Source organism: Papaver somniferum, chromosome 10 (genome assembly GCF_003573695.1).
Source record: "Papaver somniferum cultivar HN1 chromosome 10, ASM357369v1, whole genome shotgun sequence".
In the NCBI taxonomy this organism is placed as follows: Eukaryota; Viridiplantae; Streptophyta; class Magnoliopsida; order Ranunculales; family Papaveraceae; genus Papaver; species Papaver somniferum.
The window spans coordinates 77,241,653-77,259,363 of NC_039367.1; the positions used below are offsets into that span (position 1 = coordinate 77,241,653).

The 17,711-nt window shown below is 37.6% G+C and overlaps 1 protein-coding gene and 1 pseudogene across 1 annotated transcript; one reads left to right on the forward strand and one right to left on the reverse strand.

Moving 5' to 3' along the window:
• The first annotated feature begins 12,135 nt into the window (after positions 1-12,135).
• On the forward strand, positions 12,136-14,746 carry LOC113318998 (annotated as a pseudogene).
• A 299-nt stretch (positions 14,747-15,045) lies between these two features.
• On the reverse strand, positions 15,046-17,187 carry LOC113318944 (nucleolar protein 58-like). The gene is made up of 3 exons (XM_026567236.1): positions 17,052-17,187; positions 16,795-16,903; positions 15,046-15,622 (listed from the first exon to the last, which is right to left on the reverse strand). Exons 2-3 carry the CDS (start codon positions 16,886-16,888, stop codon positions 15,168-15,170), a joined length of 549 nt encoding a protein of 182 aa, XP_026423021.1. The 5' UTR covers positions 16,889-16,903; positions 17,052-17,187; the 3' UTR covers positions 15,046-15,167.
• Between the last annotated feature and the right edge of the window lie 524 nt (positions 17,188-17,711).

Genomic DNA, 17,711 nt, shown 5'->3' on the forward strand with positions numbered 1-17,711 from the left:
TTGAGGGCCATAACTTCTAATTGGGGCCATACACTACGGGACAAAAAAGATCACCCAATCCTAATTTGGGTCACCCCTTAAAAAAATATTTTCTAAATGGCAAAACTGCCCTTATATGATTAGTATTAGGAATTAATTAGTGTGATTAGTGTGGTAAGTGTATTTAGATTAAAATCTGATTTTAGGAAAAAAATTATGGAAAATGTGTTTTATGTGTTGAGAAGAAGAGGAGGAGTTTTGAGAGGAAAATCTAGGGTTTTTACAAATGGGCGATTCAAGTGGAGGGAATGAGATTGGTGAAGCTTCAAATAACAACAATGATTGTGTTGATGGAAAGATTGTCTCAACTAATGATATGGGTTGGATGTTTGATAAGGAGATGTTGATAGAGGAAGACATGAACAATGGTTGGAATGAAGATCCCATTGCTCAAGGTGAAGGAACCAACACTCAAAATGAGGAACCCCAAGGCCAAAACAATCAGGTAAACTTCCTATACTCTTCAAATTGTCTGAATGGTGCTCCAAGTGGTCGAATCATCCACACTATGGAACAACTCAGAGAAAGGGTCGTCATAGTCGGGGGGTGTATACCCAACCGACTCTCTGAGGTCGTCAGTATATTGACACTACCAATAACGACTCAAACCTGCAACTTTTCCAGGTTATGAAAAATCGTTAGGTTTTAGTGTGCTAAACATTGACGACCCTTTTTAACTAGGTCACTTAGAGTCGTTTTGTTGTTTTGTTTACACATAGACGACTCTAAAACCAAAACTCTCTGTAAAAAGTAACACTTAGGGTCGTCATACATGTAGTCATATGAAATGACGATCCTAGCTATCAATTACTAATTTCTTTTAGAATCGTTAGTTTGATTAGTTATATAAAGTAACGACCCTTGCACTAGATTCTGATAATTTTTGATTTCATAGAATCGTAAAAGGCATACATCTCGCATAGCGTTGCATTGAAGGAAATGAAATACAATAGATAATAAAGGTGCACTTATACACTTAATCATATATGGCGTAGTTATATCTAGTGCCTTACAAGATAAAGTAGCAATCGTGGAGCTCAAACTTTTCCCCACGAAGCTCCTCATAATAGCGATACGCCTTCCCCAACTGAAAATGCAAATATACTTAGTTAGTATCGATCAAAGCTTTTTATAAGTTTTACCTCTTGTTCAAATACTTACTCTTACAACACTCAGCATATCCGGAAAGGCTTCCCTAACAGCCTTAAGTTCTCTTTTCAAAACATCACACTCGAATTGTATCTTCTGGAAGCGTTCCTTGACTTGTTTCAAAGACCTTGAGTTGCAATTTCCGTCCAACGCCACAAAAACGATGAATACGCGGTTCCACCAAGCATCCGATGTTTCATCAATGTCTTTGTCTAGACTTTCAAAGTGGTTAGTGGCTGTTTTCAAAGCTCTTGTAATGGCATAATTCTCTTCATTAGTGAATGGAGTCATGATGTTTCTCTTTTTTTTTGCTCTTAAATGGTAATTAAATGAGAAGGAGAAGAGGAGGTTGATAATTAGGGTTTTGATATGGAATAGGTGAAATATGAGCCTCTATATATAGAATGGAGCGACCAAACTGCCTCAACCACATTTGGTTGAGTTAAATTCAAAAATAAATGCAACCACTAACATGAATCGTTAATCAGTAAAGATTAAAACCAAACGACTCTTCATATGTACCAGAGAACGACTCTTAGAGTCGTTATTTTATATGTATACAAGGTGACGATTCAAGGTGAAAACTGGGCAAAGTTGGTTATATCTATCAATATAGAGTCGTCACTTTATAAAAAAAAGAGTCGTCATACATCGAGAAAAGGGTCGTTTGTCTACAGAAAATCTGGGTGACGACTTAAAGAGTCGTTCACCTGTAAATTATGATGACGACTGTCTGGGTCGTCATATTAACATCTTATAGAGTGACGACCCTATACTTATTTTGTTGTTCTTTTTTTGTAGTTGGTTGTACGGGTGAGCTCTCAACCTGAACCCCTCGACACTGTCGTCCCGGATACCTCCCAAGCATATATGACCGATTTGGTACGTTTTTATTGTTTGAGTCAATGTATATCCATACGAAAATTGTTTGATTAGTGTTTTATAATGAACGTGTTATTTGTTTAATGTAGACGTGGAAAACAAAGGCTGAGGTCAAGGAATGGATTATTTCCAAGGCAAAAGAGAATATGTGCGTAATTGTTCAAAGCAAACACGTTGATTGTAAGCAAATGGAGATGGTATGCGAGAGAGCGGGGGATAAGGAAGAAAGTCACAAAGGGAAGAACTACAAGTATGTGAAGAAGACGACGAGGGTCTACAAAACTTCGTCGAAGAAGATAAAATGCCCCTTCAGGATTGTTTTCAAAAGGCATCCCGAAACTCTACTATGGTGGATGTATAGTATTCCGGATGGTCGTCTGCATTGGAGTACTACATGGTTCTAACGAGCATACTTGAAAACATAGTATTTTCAACAAACACAGGAGTTACCAAACATAAAAGTACTCGAAACAAAGACTCCAAACCAAACATATAAGTTGTTTCAACACACACTTAAGTTCAATTCATAAAGTAAAATTAACATAAGTTGAAGTCGACCATCTCGACCTTGACCACCACCTTACTGCCTCCCTAACCTGCTAACTCTCCGGATTTTCTTAGGAGGAGCATCCTATGGGGAACCAGCATCTTCTCTAGTAATTTCTTGTACCTCTGAGGGATGTTCATCATGATGTTGGCTACTTTGGCCATGCTCAACAACTTCTTGTGCTCTTTGGATACGTGATTTCCGGCTCCTCTTACCTTCCTTAGCCAGCTCCTTGAACATCTTATTTGCATTGGGATTTTCAATGTACGTGCAGTAATCAGCGTACCGACGTTGCTTCGCAGGATCCATCCCTTCCCCTTTGTCAGCCGAGCAACAAAAAGCCTTGAAAAGAAGCTTCATTCGCTCCCTCTATATGCATTCAAAAAAAATTTCACATTAACTCTCTTATATGTAGATGAATAACACAATTACAAAATTAAATACTCACCACTAGTGTCAGAATGGAAGTAGCATCTCTACTGTCGACTTGATAAGAAGAAGAGGTGGATGCTCTGTTGGTCCTCCTACCCGGAGTCGGATCTACTCATATCACCCTACCATGGGAGAAGCCTTCATACTATTCGACGTAATCCGGTGTTGCCTCATGACCTTCATCCGCATGCACCCACCATGAGATGTCTACAAGCCTAGAGTGTATATCATTCCAATGCTTGATATCAACTTCAGGTTCATAAGCCACCTTTATACCCGCTTCGTCAGCCTCGCACTTTTCCAACTTGTGCTTGAACGGAGGTACATAATCCTCATCGGGTGAATCTTGAATAAAACCAAGTTGACTCATGATTCTTATCGGATTGTACATTGAAAAACCGTTAGGGTGAAACAAAGGGCCATTGTAATACACGACATCTTCCATTGCGCCAACTCTATTATTCTTGTACGGATTGAAGACTACCTCTTTAGTCGTGATGTTGTCAAGTTTTTGACGCATTTGTATCAACGCATCAGTTTGTTCCCTATCTTGAGAACCAGTGAACAAGTATTTGGTTCCCGTTGGTCTACCTTTGCTCCATTGTGGTTTGAGTTCCACATCTTCATTATCTTTGATCAGTGATGGGAAATGATCATAAATCCACACCTATAGCAACCAATGAAATAAACATAAATAATTCAATTTTTAAAATGTACAAAAATAAGAAAACTTTCATCAATCCAAATACCTGGATTAGAGCCAAATTCCCATTAATTTGAGAAGTTAATTTGCGAGATCCCTGAGAAAGCTGACCATTCAGGTGTGCAATTATGGCAGTCCCCCAAGAGTACTTTCTCACATCTTCGAAGGGATCCAAAAGCTGAAGAAGGTTAGCGCTCACCCGGTTACCTTTGCTGTCAGGAAATATAACCGACGCAAGGACATACAACAAATACCCAGCCGCCGCATAGCGACATTCCATATCAGGGAGACCTCCTTCTTTTTCCTTCTTTTCTGTCCCAAGAAACATGTTACTAATATCTACAAGTTTGAACTCTTTCTTCGGGTAATTAGATCCCTTCTCGAAAAGCCCATTAGTCTTCTCGGAATCCCAGCCAAACAAGTTCTTGGTCCATGTATAGATGTCTTCCCAACTCGGCCTTCTCTTGAACTTCTCACCGGTTGATTTTCCTTCAACCTGCAGCCCTAATATCTGTTCTGCGTCATCAGGAGTTATTGTCATCTCACCAAAAGGAAGTTGGAATGTGTCGACTTCAGCGTGATACCTTTCACATAAACTAGATACTGCGACCTTGTCATACGCAATCACAGAGTTCAGAACGGCATTGTACAAACCTGAGTTTTCAACCAAATCTCTAACTCTTGCACATTCACCTTATAGCGGCCACAACTCCATTTTATTGAAAGAAGATTGGTGCCGGAAAAGACGTGCGGCATCCTTATGATCCTACAAAACATAAACAAACACGTATTTAAAAAACAAAACATAAACAAGTTAACACCAACTAATCAAATAGCAAGCAAATTTGGGATTCTTACGATTGTCTCACTAATGCAATGATCCCACGATCCAGGATATCTAAATAGAACTTTTCCCCCATCTCTAGGTTCTCCTCTAAGTTTACCACCTCGAAGAGGAGGCAACATCATATGAGTAGCGGGAACGTGTCTCGCACTGGGTGCAATATCTGTTCCATCCTTCTTAACCCTCTTTACCGGCTTTTTCGCCTTTGCATTCTCTTCCTCATCCTCAACAGTGGTTTTACCATCATCACCACCTTCATCCTTTTTGTAGTTGCAGGAAATCCCACAACACATCCCTTGTATTATCATGACTATAATTTCTAGATCTAAACTTATTTGATATGAAAATAAAGATAAAGATAATGAAAATAGAAAATAAGACAAAAGATTTACGTGGTTCGATCAATATGATTTACATCCACGGGGTTAAGGATCTTCACTATAATTATTGAAATTACATTTGGTTTACATTGAGAATCTCCATTAATGAGTATTTTGAGCTCTAGGTTGGTAGAGGAAGAAGAACGAAATAATAATAATACAAATTATAAAAAAAAAACCTATTCTCTCTCTCTGACTTTCCCTTTATATAGGTGTTTACATAGTGGATGACAGCTCATATGTAGTGGAGTACAGCTCATATTATCTCGTGCCCAAACTACCTTCTCGCAAGCTTCGCTACCTTCTCGCAAACTCTGTCTATAACTTCGCAGGTTCTATCTATAATATCGCAAACTCTTACCGTTGTGCGATATTTGGATCCTACATCTTGCCTCTTTTTCCTTGAATATTGCTTGAAGAGCGATCTTTAAGGAAAAATCCATTTTGTTGTAGTTGTTGGAGAGAGATACGTGTCGCTGGAGTAGTCTTTGATCTTTGTTGATGAATGAACGAGCGAAAGAATAATGGACTTTAAAAGTACGTACTTGACTCTATTCTTTTGTGAAGTTCCGGAGCGTTGCGAAGTAAATAAGAAGTATCATCTTTTGAAGTATGCGAAGTATGAAGTATCCTTGAAGAGTATAAGAAGCATGAAGTATCATTGATGAGAATATAAGAAGTATCAATTCTCGAAATATAAGAAGTATCCGTCCTTGAATGAGAATAATAAGTATTCCCTCTATTCATGCGAAATTATTACTCCATTTTTGGTGATTCTTGCTGAGAAGATAAAGAACATAAAATGTTTTCTTGGTAATCCATAGTTGCCTCTGTTCTTTATCTATGAGGGTAGAATCTTTGAGAAAATGTTGAATGTGCGAATTGTTTCTTCATTCTCATCTTGCCTCTGTCTCATGTTTTGTGCTCATGCGATAGTATAATCTCTTCAAGTTGCTTATAATTGTGCGAAATAATTGAGTGAAATGATCATATCGTTCGAAATAATCACATTCTGCGAAATAATCACATTCTGCAAAATTCTGACACATTCTACGAAATTCTGACACATTCTGAATAATCCTACGAAACTCTGAATAATCCTACGAAATTCTGACACCATCTGCGAAATTCTGAATAATTCTGCGGAATTCTGAATAATCCTGCGAAATTCTGAATAATTCTGCGAAATTCTGAATAATTCTGCGTAATTCTGGATAATTCTGCGAAATTATGAATAATTCTGCGAAAATCTGAATAATTCAGAATAATTCTGCGAAATTATGAATAATTCTGTAAAGTTTTGTAAAATACTTGTACGAATCTAATGCTTATGTAATGATTATGTTATGAAATGTGTATGCGATGTTTATTCCATGAAATGCTTATGCGATGCTTTGATGATGCGAGTGTAATGCTTGTATATGAGAATGCTTATCTATTGCAATGTATAGCCAATGTTTGTATTACTTAGCTCATTTTGCCATCTAAAATTGTTGTAGCTTTAAATTGCTTCCATTCTTCATTTCTCTGGCTTTTTCTTTAGTGTATGCATTCCTCTTCGTGTAGTTATTGTTCTTCACAAGTTCTTACTTGTGTTTCATCTTTCCTCTTTCCTGCACTATTAGTATCTCATAATAGTATGATCATAGTATCAAGTCTGCGGCATTTTCACTGCCTCAGTTTCATTTTCATGTACATATTCGCAAGCTTATTTGCTTACATATAATCATTTTTGCAAGATCATTAGCTCTTTTTTTCTTATTTTCTTATGTGGTCTTATTTTTCCTTCCTAGTTAAAGGTCTTATTTTGCCACCTCTTGTCATTGCGACAAAATCGCAGGACGTCTTTGCACTTTCATGCAAAAACCCATTGATCTTGCCTTAAATTTTTCTTTTGTATTGTGGCCTCTTCAGGAATGTTGCGACAATATTACAGGCCTAAATATTCTTGCGAAAATAAAGCCCCATGACATTGACGTCTTGCGACGAAATCGCAGGACGTCTTTGCACTTTCATGCAAAAACCCATTTATCTCGTCTTATCTTTTTCTCTAGTATTATTGCCTCTTCAGGATTGTTGCACAAATATGACAAGCCTTAATACCCTTGCGAGTAAAAAGCCTCATGACATTTGCGTCTTAAGACACTTATCATCTCCCTAATGGAGGGTGCCGCCCTTATCTCCCCCCTAGTTGCCCCTTCAAGGAGGCGTACTTCTACCATACAAGGTTATCTCCTCCCATCCGGTCTTAACAAAAACCAGTTGTTTTCGCAGCCTCTTGTCCCTTTTACCTATAAGGCTTATGGTTACGAGACTGCACCCTAAGTGGGGTTTTCTTCGGGCCGAGTGCAGTATAAGCCAAGACTTGTCAAGAATGGCAAGGACGCTTCAAACGCCCCTGGCACTCTTGACTCAACCATGTACCTCGGCGCCTTGATCAGATTCTGCACTTCTTGGGAGAGTCCTTATTACCTTAGTCTCCCAACCTAAGTCATATGCTTAAGCTGAGAATCCAAGATCCTCTCCCGGATGGGCTTTATTGACCCCAAATCTCCATGACTCAGGTTCCGGGGGCGGTGTAACCTTTCCCTGAGCCATGCAACAGGTACCCCCTTATATGACGTACTTTAGGTCTTACATTTGCCTCTTGCGAAACTTTATTCGCGAAATAGGGTGTATGCCATAAAGGTTCGCCCTTATCTGCGAAATTTTATTCGCGTTTCTGCGAAATTTTCGCGTCTTTTTTTTTCTGCAAAATGTTCGCGTTTCTTTATTCTCTCATTCATCTTTTCATTTATGTCATCTCTTTCATTCATTCTTTCATTTCTGTCATCTCTTTCATTCATTCTTTCATTCTCATAATATCATATCATTTGAATTAAAATAAATATTCAAGAGAAATTTTAATACATGGTAACTCTGAAATCTTTGTAGTTGTGAAATCTTTGTAATTCTGCGATTCTATCGCGTTTTGTAAATCAAATCAAAAATATTTTTATTCTCTGCAAAAGAAATATTCTAAAGATATATATAAATTGAATTTTCTTAGTTTTCTGTAATTTTGAAATCTCGCAATCTTTGTAATTTTGAAGTCTTTGTAATCTTGAAATCTTAGTATTCTTTATAATCTTTGAAATCTTGAAATCTTTGTAAATCAAATCAAAAATATTTTATTTTCTGTAAAAGAAATATCCTAGAAATATATATAAATCGATTTATTTATTTTTTTGAAATCTTGAAATCTTAGTAATTTTTGTAATTTTTGAAATCTTGAAATTTTTGTTATCGTGCGATTGAATCGCTTTTTGTAAATCAAATCAAAAATCTTTTTATTCGTTCTTAGTATAAAGTAAAATGTTCAAGGAAGCGGTACTTATCTTTCATGTGAGTCGCCATTGTTATCAGAGAAGTGAATAAATTCCTTGAAATGTATGAATTTCGCGCAGCAAAAAGAAGTGTGAGGAGTGAGATTTGAACCCTTGATCTGCTTCTTGGATTTTCTCGCACCATACCAACTGTGCTAAGCCTCTTTTGCAAAATAATCAAAGTTCTTGCAAAGTAATCAAATTCCAACTGTGTAAGAGGCAATTCTGTATAAATTTCGCATAATAAAAATAAACATGCAAGAATTGATCCCGCGACTTGCTGCTTGCATTCATGCCTCCTGACCAACTGTGCTGACCCTCTCTTGCGAAATAATCAAAGACTGTGCGAAGTAATCAAATATCAACTCTGCGAAACGAATATTTGCGAAGCAAAAATTATTTGGTCGCAGGGAGAATCGAACCCATGTCCTCTAGTTTGCATACTCCTTCTCTGACCATCTGCGCTACTTGTTGCTTGCGAAAGAAACACACAATGTTGTACTTTATTCCATTTCTTCGCCTTTAGGATTTCAAAAATGTGCGAAAAATTAAGCTTGATGAGGGATTCGAACTCGAGTCTTACAACTCACTCTAGCGAAGCTTGACCAACTGTGCTACCTCTTTTTTGCGAACTAATGAAACAATGTTACGAAATTATTAATTTTTTCGCTATCTGTAAAAAGAAGAAAACTATGCTCGCAGGGAAGTTCGAACTTGCGACCACGAATGTACATATTGTTCTCTTGACCAACTGTTCAAGAATCTCTTTGCGAAATAAACGCACAATGTTTTTCTCTTATTCTTTTATTCTCCCATGCAAATGAGAAGAAAATGAAAAATATGTGTCTCTGCGAAATTCGAACCCGTGACCTATCGCTTACTCGCTCCAGCTCAAACCATCTGTGCAAATTTCTGTTTGTGATAGAAATTGCAGCATCTGCCTCTTATGTTTTCTTCGTCCTTCCTTAACTTCTTTCACATTTACCTTCTTCTCCTGAACATGAAAATCTTCCACTGAAACTTCCATTTTCTCCTTAAATTTCACCACAACAACTAATTTTTTTCTCCCACTCTTTTCATGTCTTTGAATTGTTGATGATGTTTACTCCCTGAAAGTATAATTTCTTCCATAAAATTTCCATTTTTGAACCTAAATTTTGTAGATCTAGAAAAATATGAACAGTAGCTAATCTTCATGAAAATTTCTTGAATCAACAAGTTACAGGAAGGATAAATATTTTACTCGTTCCCTGTTTCTAGCGCCATTATGTAGTTGCAGGAAATCCCACAACACACCCCTTGTATTATCATGACTATAATTTCTAGATCTAAACTTATTTGATATGAAAATAAAGATAAAGATAATGAAAATAGAAAATAAGACACAAGATTTACGTGGTTCGATCAATATGATCTACATCCACGGGGTTAAGGATCTTCACTATAATTATTGAAATAACATTTGGTTTACATTGAGAATCTCCATTAATGAGTATTTGGAGATCTAGGTTAGTAGAGGAAGAAAAACGAAATAATAATAATAATACAAATTATAAAAAACCCCTCTTCTCTCTCTCTGACTTTCCCTTTATATAGGTGTTTACATAGTGGATGACATCTCATATGTAGTGGAGTACAGCTCATATTATCTCGCGCCCAAACTACATTCTCGCAAGCTTCGCTACCTTCTCGCAAACTCTGTCTATAACTTCGCAGGCTCTATCTATAATATCGCAAACTCTTACCGTTGTGCGATATTTGGATCCTACACTTTTCATCATCATTACCTTCATTCTCTTTCTCCTCATCATCATTATCATCACCGCCATTATTACCTTTATGTTGTTCCTCCTCATTACCATCATCCTCATCATCACCACTACCATTACCTTCACCCTCTTCCTCCTCTTCTTGCTCTTCTTCTTGTTCCTCTTCTTCTTCTTGTATCTCATGTTCTACACCCTGTTCGTCCTCTACTTGCTCTTCTTCTTGTTCATCTTCTTCTTCAGCACTAGTGTTAGCTGAAACAACAGGAGTGTCTGATTCTGACGAATCGGACAACTCATTACCTTTGTCTCTTGGTTCGGTGATAGAAAATGATACCTTACTCGGCCTTCTTCCGCGCAATGGACCGGCAAGTAAGTATTTATTGTTGCGGGGAGGTTTCGAAGGAGGAGTTATCGTGATTTCAACCTTGTCTTTCATTTTCTTGTCACTACATTCCAAACACGATTTTTTTTTATAAGACATCAACTTTATCTCTTTCAGTTAAAGAGTCGTCAATGATATGCTCTAACAAACTAACGACTCTTCATTACAAGGTAACGACTGTAATTTATAAGGTAACGACTCTTTGCAAAAATTGGACAGTTAGGATGATTTTGGTCCTTAAATGGTCGTTAAAGATTAAACTTGGGTCGTCAAACAAGTAACTGCCGACCCTATAAAAGAGATGACGACTCTAAGGATTATAGATTATTGAAAACTCTTGTCTAGGGATTATATACTACTGAGGACTCTATCGTTTTCTCCAACATAAGGCAATTCAAGTTCAACCCAGAGTCGTTAAGCACTAATTTGGGGTCGTCAAACAACAGTCGTCATCTTCAACCTAATATGGCGACGACTCTATTTTAGGGCACAAAAGGTCGAAGTAGCAGAACAAGGGTCGTCATATTTACACTAACAGGTTAACGATTTTTTATAGAAAAAGCATGCAATGTAAGAGTCGTTAGGGTATTATTTCTTCGATGCTACCGACTCTCACTCTGTAACTTCTATTTTTCAGTTACCAATCTCGATTACACAATCAAAAAACAACCAAAATATCGAATAGGAGGTGGGTTTAAGTTCACGTACCCTCTAATTGGAGCCATTCCCTTTTTGGGTTTCGATTTGCTTGCTTCAGGAGCTCTTCACACGTACACCTTTGCATTCACCGTATCTACAAGATTAGGAATTTGAAGTGCTTTGCGAGCGGTTTGCTTTGTTTTATCCATATTTGTAGAAGAAGTTAATCGTCGATTAAAGTTTTATCATCGACGATTACGCGATGAATCGGTTCGAAGAATTTTCCTCGGTGGAGGTGGAGTCGTTAATGGTGGAGGTGGAGAAGAGAAAGGGAGGAGAGGAAGATGAAGATACAAGAGAAACTGATTTTCTCTTTGATTTAATTAGAGTATATAGATTAGGGGCCTTAATTAGGATAGTTAATTAGTGAAACTGATTTTCAATTAGTGAAGGGTAAAATAGTATATTCATACTGCGATATTTATATCCTGAAAATTTTAGGGGGCAAACAAAATTCCATGGCCCCCAATAGGAAGTTATGGCCCCCAATTAAACTAGGATAATAATCCTCGCAATGCTCATTCTCAAATGGATTAAATGAACCTAGACACTTTTAGATTGAATGGAGACTGTATTTGGCCGAGGAAGGGAAACCTTGTGATACAGTTCGAATGTACTTGCCCATACCTAGCAATATTCATCCCATATGATGGGGGAAAATACAAGTAAATAGAAAGGAAATTTTCCTCCGATTGATTCAACGAATGTAGACGTTTTCCAACCGAGGAAACATTCTGGTAGTGAGCATCGGAGCCTATAAACTCCTGATGCAAACATGCCCGTGAAGCTCATCATTGGCCAAGGTTGAAAAATAAAATACGCACTCCAAATATAAGGATAATTTGGTAATTTATATGCTGGATTTCCAGCTAAGTCCCTGGTGTCTATTTAAGGAGCCTGTTAGCGTGGCGACATCTCCATACTTCTTTCGACGCGCGCCAGTTTCTTCTTCATTCTTGGAAATACGCAAATTTCTTATAAACTTTCCCAATTACTTTCATTTCCCCATAAACAAAAATATCAATCATGGGATTTGGAAGTGATAAGCTCGCATCAGCAGCAATGTCTGATTTCTTGAGGAACAATGGTGGTTATGCTGTGATCGATGGTGGTTTTGCTACTGAACTTGAAAGACATGGTGCTGATCTTAACGACCCACTTTGGAGTGCTAAGTGTCTCATCGATTCTCCTCACTTAGTTAGAAGGGTATAAATCTCTATCTCTTTTCAGAAAAAAAATAAAAAATAAAAAAATTGTAGCTCAATATTGATTGAATCTAATATGTTCAAGTCGCTTAATTTTTGTTTTGTGGTGACCTCCTGCTCCTAATCTTGTAGATTATCCTCTGAAAAAATAAGTCTCCTTGTCTGAAATCATATTACTTTCTTTGTATATCTGTGACTTCCGGCCTAGACCTAGCAACTAATTAGGCTTTGTGTCTGACTGTGAAAAGTGATTTGTATTTTGTAATGTACTTCTAACTTTAACTTTCGATGGCACAGGTGCATCTTGATTACCTTGAAGCTGGTGCAGATATTATCATTACGGCATCTTATCAAGTACTCGGGGTTTTTCTTACTCTTGCACTTGTATTCTGTAAACTTGGTGTTGTGTGCTTATGGACTTTTTTGGTTTGCAAAAACAGGCTACAATCCAAGGTTTTGAGGCAAAAGGCTTCAGCAAAGAACAAAGTGAAGCTTTGTTGCAAAAGAGCGTCCAAATTGCGTGTGAAGCGCGTGGCGTCTATTATGAGAATAATGGAAATGAAAGAAGTCTCCGAAATTTTCCGATTTTGGTTGCCGCTTCAGTAGGTAGCTATGGGGCTTATTTAGCTGATGGGTCTGAATACAGGTACATGAGTACATGGAGTTGGTTAATTTCAGAATGACCACCATTTTACTCAATGGATACACGATGTGACTTCAACACTTTTGGCACTAACATAATTTTTATATCCTTTGTTATGTAAATTTACAGTGGGAATTATGGTGAAAAGGTTACACTAGAATATTTGAAAGAATTTCATAGGAGAAGGATTCAGGTTTTAGCAGAATCTGGTGCTGATCTGATTGCATTTGAGACGATTCCGAATAAGCTTGAAGCTCAGGTATAACTCGGGCTGGCTGTGCAGCCTCTTTCTGGATCTCTCAATTAAGAAATTTACTGTTTAGAGCAAAGCATTTTGATTTCGTGTAGGTAGCTATGGGGCTTATTTAGCTGATGGGTCTGAATACAGGTACATGAGTACATGGAGTTGGTTAATTTCAGAATGACCACCATTTTACTCAATGGATACACGATGTGACTTCAGACATAATTTTTATATCCTTTGTTATGTAAATTTACAGTGGGAATTATGGTGAAAAGGTTACACTAGAATATTTGAAAGAATTTCACAGGAGAAGGATTCAGGTTCTAGCAGAATCTGGTGCTGATCTGATTGCATTTGAGACGATTCCGAATAAGCTTGAAGCTCAGGTATAACTCGGGCTGGCTGTGCAGCCTCTTTCTGGATCTCTCAATTAAGAAATTTACTGTTTAGAGCAAAGCATTTTGATTTTGTGTTTATGTAGCGTGTTTTTTCTCAAAGCAACGCACTTTGATTTCGTGTTTATGTCGCTTGATTTTTAGGCTTATGCAGAACTGCTTGAAGAAGATGATATAAAGATCCCAGCATGGTTCTCCTTCAGTTCAAAGGATGGTGTGAACGCTGTCAGTGGAGATTCCATCCTTGAATGTGCTTCGGTTGCTGATTCATGTGAGAAGGTTCTTGCTGTTGGGATCAACTGCACCCCTCTCTCGATTTATTCATGGACTAATTCTGTCAATTCAGAAGGTATTACCACCCTTTGATATGTTTTCATTCAGACATGATCGCTTTCAGTGTTTCTAACTTAAAACATTATCGACTGGGCATCATATCGAAGACCAATCTTCATAATGCGGTGGTGCTCGTATTTTTAAACTTATGATAATTTATTTTGCAGGTGACCAGCAAACCAATACTTATATATCCCAATAGTGGCGAGACATATGATGGTCAGACAAAGACGTGGATAGTAAGTTCTCCTCCCATTGCATCGCTGCTTTCTATAACATATGGAGTATGTTTTGAGTTTATTCATATTATTAGGCCCGTATTGATTACTCTGGTACTGAAAATTCTTGTGATTGCAGAAACCTACTGGGGTATCCGACGTGGATTTTATTTCCTACGTGAACAAATGGCACGAAGCCGGTGCTGCTCTCATAGGAGGCTGTTGCAGGACTACTCCGAATACTATTAGAGCTATAGCGAACAACCTCTCCAAAGGACCTGATGCTCCTAGGCCATCTGAGCCTGTAACATCTTCCCATCCAGTCAAGTATCAACTTGTAAAATGAGAGGCAGATCAGCGCGTGTGCTGTTATGGTAGTAGTTGTCGTATGTTGTTTGTTTTCCCTCAATTCCTCGTCTTACTGTTTCTTTTCCCTTGTATGTACAGATGGAAACTTAACAAATAAATCATAAAATGCTCGAAAGTTATCATTCCGAGTTTCTAATGCAACCAGTTACCAGATTCTATGTAGCTGAAATGTAGAAAATCGAGATTTTAGCACCAAAAAATCTTTCACTTAATGTCAAAAACCTCCCTGCGAAGTTGACATTTTGGTGAACTAAATTGAACCAATGGAAGAATCAAATGGTGCTTTGTAATGAATACTAATATTTACTGGCAAGATTTGGAGAGGCTTCCAAAACTCTGAAAACCACTTTTGGTGTCTTAACTAATCTGGAAAATCATCCTCCATTAGTGCAAGCAAGAACAAAAATTAGAGAATAGGAAGTGCCAAATTCCGTTCAGCGCAGACGGTAAGGAGCAGAAACAAATAAACATTCCAACACTAATAGTAAATTACTTCATTTATACAAGCAACATTTGTCTAGCAAACCTTTGTTCCAATTCCTTAACATAGATCAACAGTTGGCAAACCATTACAAGAGGTTAAGCATCAAACCAGAGTACACGCCGCTCTCTCTCAACAATCTCTTCTCTTCCTCAACATAATTCTTCCCTCTACTTGCCTGACCAAGGTCTCTTTTCCTCTTCTCTTTCTGAGAGAAGGATTTCTTCTCCCGCTCAATTTCCTTCCTTTCCATTTCCTTTACCCTTTCCTTCTCCCTCTCAATTTCCCTATCCTTCCTTGTTTTTGCATAGAGCAACTCCTCCCCATCGTTCAATGCAGCTCTAGTTCTCTGTCGCTCTTCAAAAGATTCTTCTGTCTCCCCACTCCCACTACTCAATTTTCCGCTGGACCAAGACCAATCTCGATCCTTGTCATCCACCTTTGGTTCAGGCACTTTCAAAACCGAGGGACCACCACGATAACCATGTCGACTTAAAGCTTCAAAGTCAATGACAGGGCCAGCTTTTCGCTTACCGAGCTTAACTGCATACATTCAACTGACATGATCAAGATGACTGTACAATCCCATAAGTAAACAAAACAAGTAACTTCCCATGCCTTTTTATCTTATCAATCAAATGACTTATTTGAAGGTTTTTAATATTCAAAATTATAAACTATCAAATCCACAGTTTCTTATAGGAGTCTTTTGATACAGTTCTCCAAAGCTCAACTAGGTTTTTTAAGAGTAAAAGAATGCTGTTTTAGGCTGGTTTTTGTGTCCAAATACCCCAAGAACACTAAGAAATTTCTTTCAATATGCTTCCTAGTTTACTTTTCAAGAGCCAGAAATGTCCGCCAAAGTATCATGGAAATCACCCTACTCAGTAATCAGTATAACAATATAAAGCAAAAATGTGTTCTTCCAGAATTCATAGTAGAAATCAATAGTCTACTATTACGCTTCACAAGTTAGAGATCAATTTTAAACCTAAGTGCACAAAAAAGCCGAATAAGCAATTGCACACTAAATTTTGTGCTGAAAAAACCGGATCTACCCTAAATACTCAATAGGTAGACTATCACTATAGAGCTAAATAAGAGCTCGAACACACAGTTATCTGGGTTGAGTTCCTAGCCAGTCAAAGACATGACCATTGAGCTACCTGAATGATGTGGCAGCTAAACACCAATCACATTCAAAAAAAGTCAGTTGACAGTTGTTACATCTACCTTGTTAATCTTTGCTACACCATTTGCTACCACTTCATGGAACAAAACTCAAGTTCCTATGTTATTTTTAATCTTAGACTACTTGGCATTTTATCGTGAACATCATGAGGGTTTCATAATCAAGGAAAGAAAATGAAGCTGTAGGAAGCATGACGAATAGTATCCAAGTATAATTTATCTGGAGGCTAGTGTCAACTTTCAACAACTCAGTTCATAACACTACTTACAAACCATCTGCTTGTTTCCGTTAAAGAAAAAGAAGAAAAAAAATGCTTACGAATTAAGGTTGTGGTCACCATAAGGATAAAGTCCCTTCCCTATAGTAGACTTGGAATAATGGAAACTAGCACTTGTAAACCTAAATTACCAAGATAATAATTGATGTAACAAAGAATTCTTCTTTACAGGAAAAATTTGGACTCCAAGAAAATATCTCAAATCCCTCCACAAGTTAAAATTTGAACTCAAATCAAGAAAATTACCATTGATTTCAGTTTCTGAGTCTGAACTTGAATCTGAGTCAGAAGAAGACTCATCATCAGACACCTCGTTCCGCATTGTCTTTGTTTTTTTCATTGCTAGAAGTAATCCCTGAAAATTAAACAACAAGCATTAACAAATTAGGGTTTTACAAATGAACTCAGACAAGCATTAACCATTATCTACTGATTTCAAAAACGAAAACAGAAAGAAAAACAGAAAAAGAAAAAAAAAACTACTTAATTAGGAATTTACTTACTCAGTACTGATTTTTAAGCTGCTGAGCTCCTCTGTCCACAGAAGAAGAGGAAGAAAGAATTTATATTCACGGTTTGTGAAACTAAAAGTATCAATTGAATTAGGGGGTAGGCTAACCCCTATGGGCTAGATTGGAGTACTAGATTGGCCAAAAACTATTGCAAATCAAAAAATAAGTGTTGGAAAAAAGTTAATAGTGATAGTTGATAGTTCTCTCTCCTACCAGGTGCTCGCAGTCCAACTATCAGCGAGATTGAAACGCTGAACCGTTCGGCGCTCAAAAAGTGGTCTAAACGCTGAACCGTTCAGCGTTGGGAGAAAATTTTCTGATCTAACGGGTGAGATTTAAAGCGCCGAACCGTTCGGCGTTATATGGTGGTCCCACTGCTAATCTAGCTGCTAGATTAGCCATCCCATAGGACTTAGGAGGTTGCCCATGCTGACGTGGATGGCCAATCTAACAGCTAGATATCTAGCCCATAGGACTAAGCCTAAGGCTAACCCCTATGAGCTAGATTGGAGTGCTAGATTAGCCACAAAGTGTTGCAAATCAAGAAAAAAGTGTTGGAAAAAAGTTAACAGTGATAGTTGATAGTTCTCTCATCTAACAAGTAAAAAGAGGGAGAACGTGACGGAGGGAGGAAAAAAAAGGAGAGAGAAG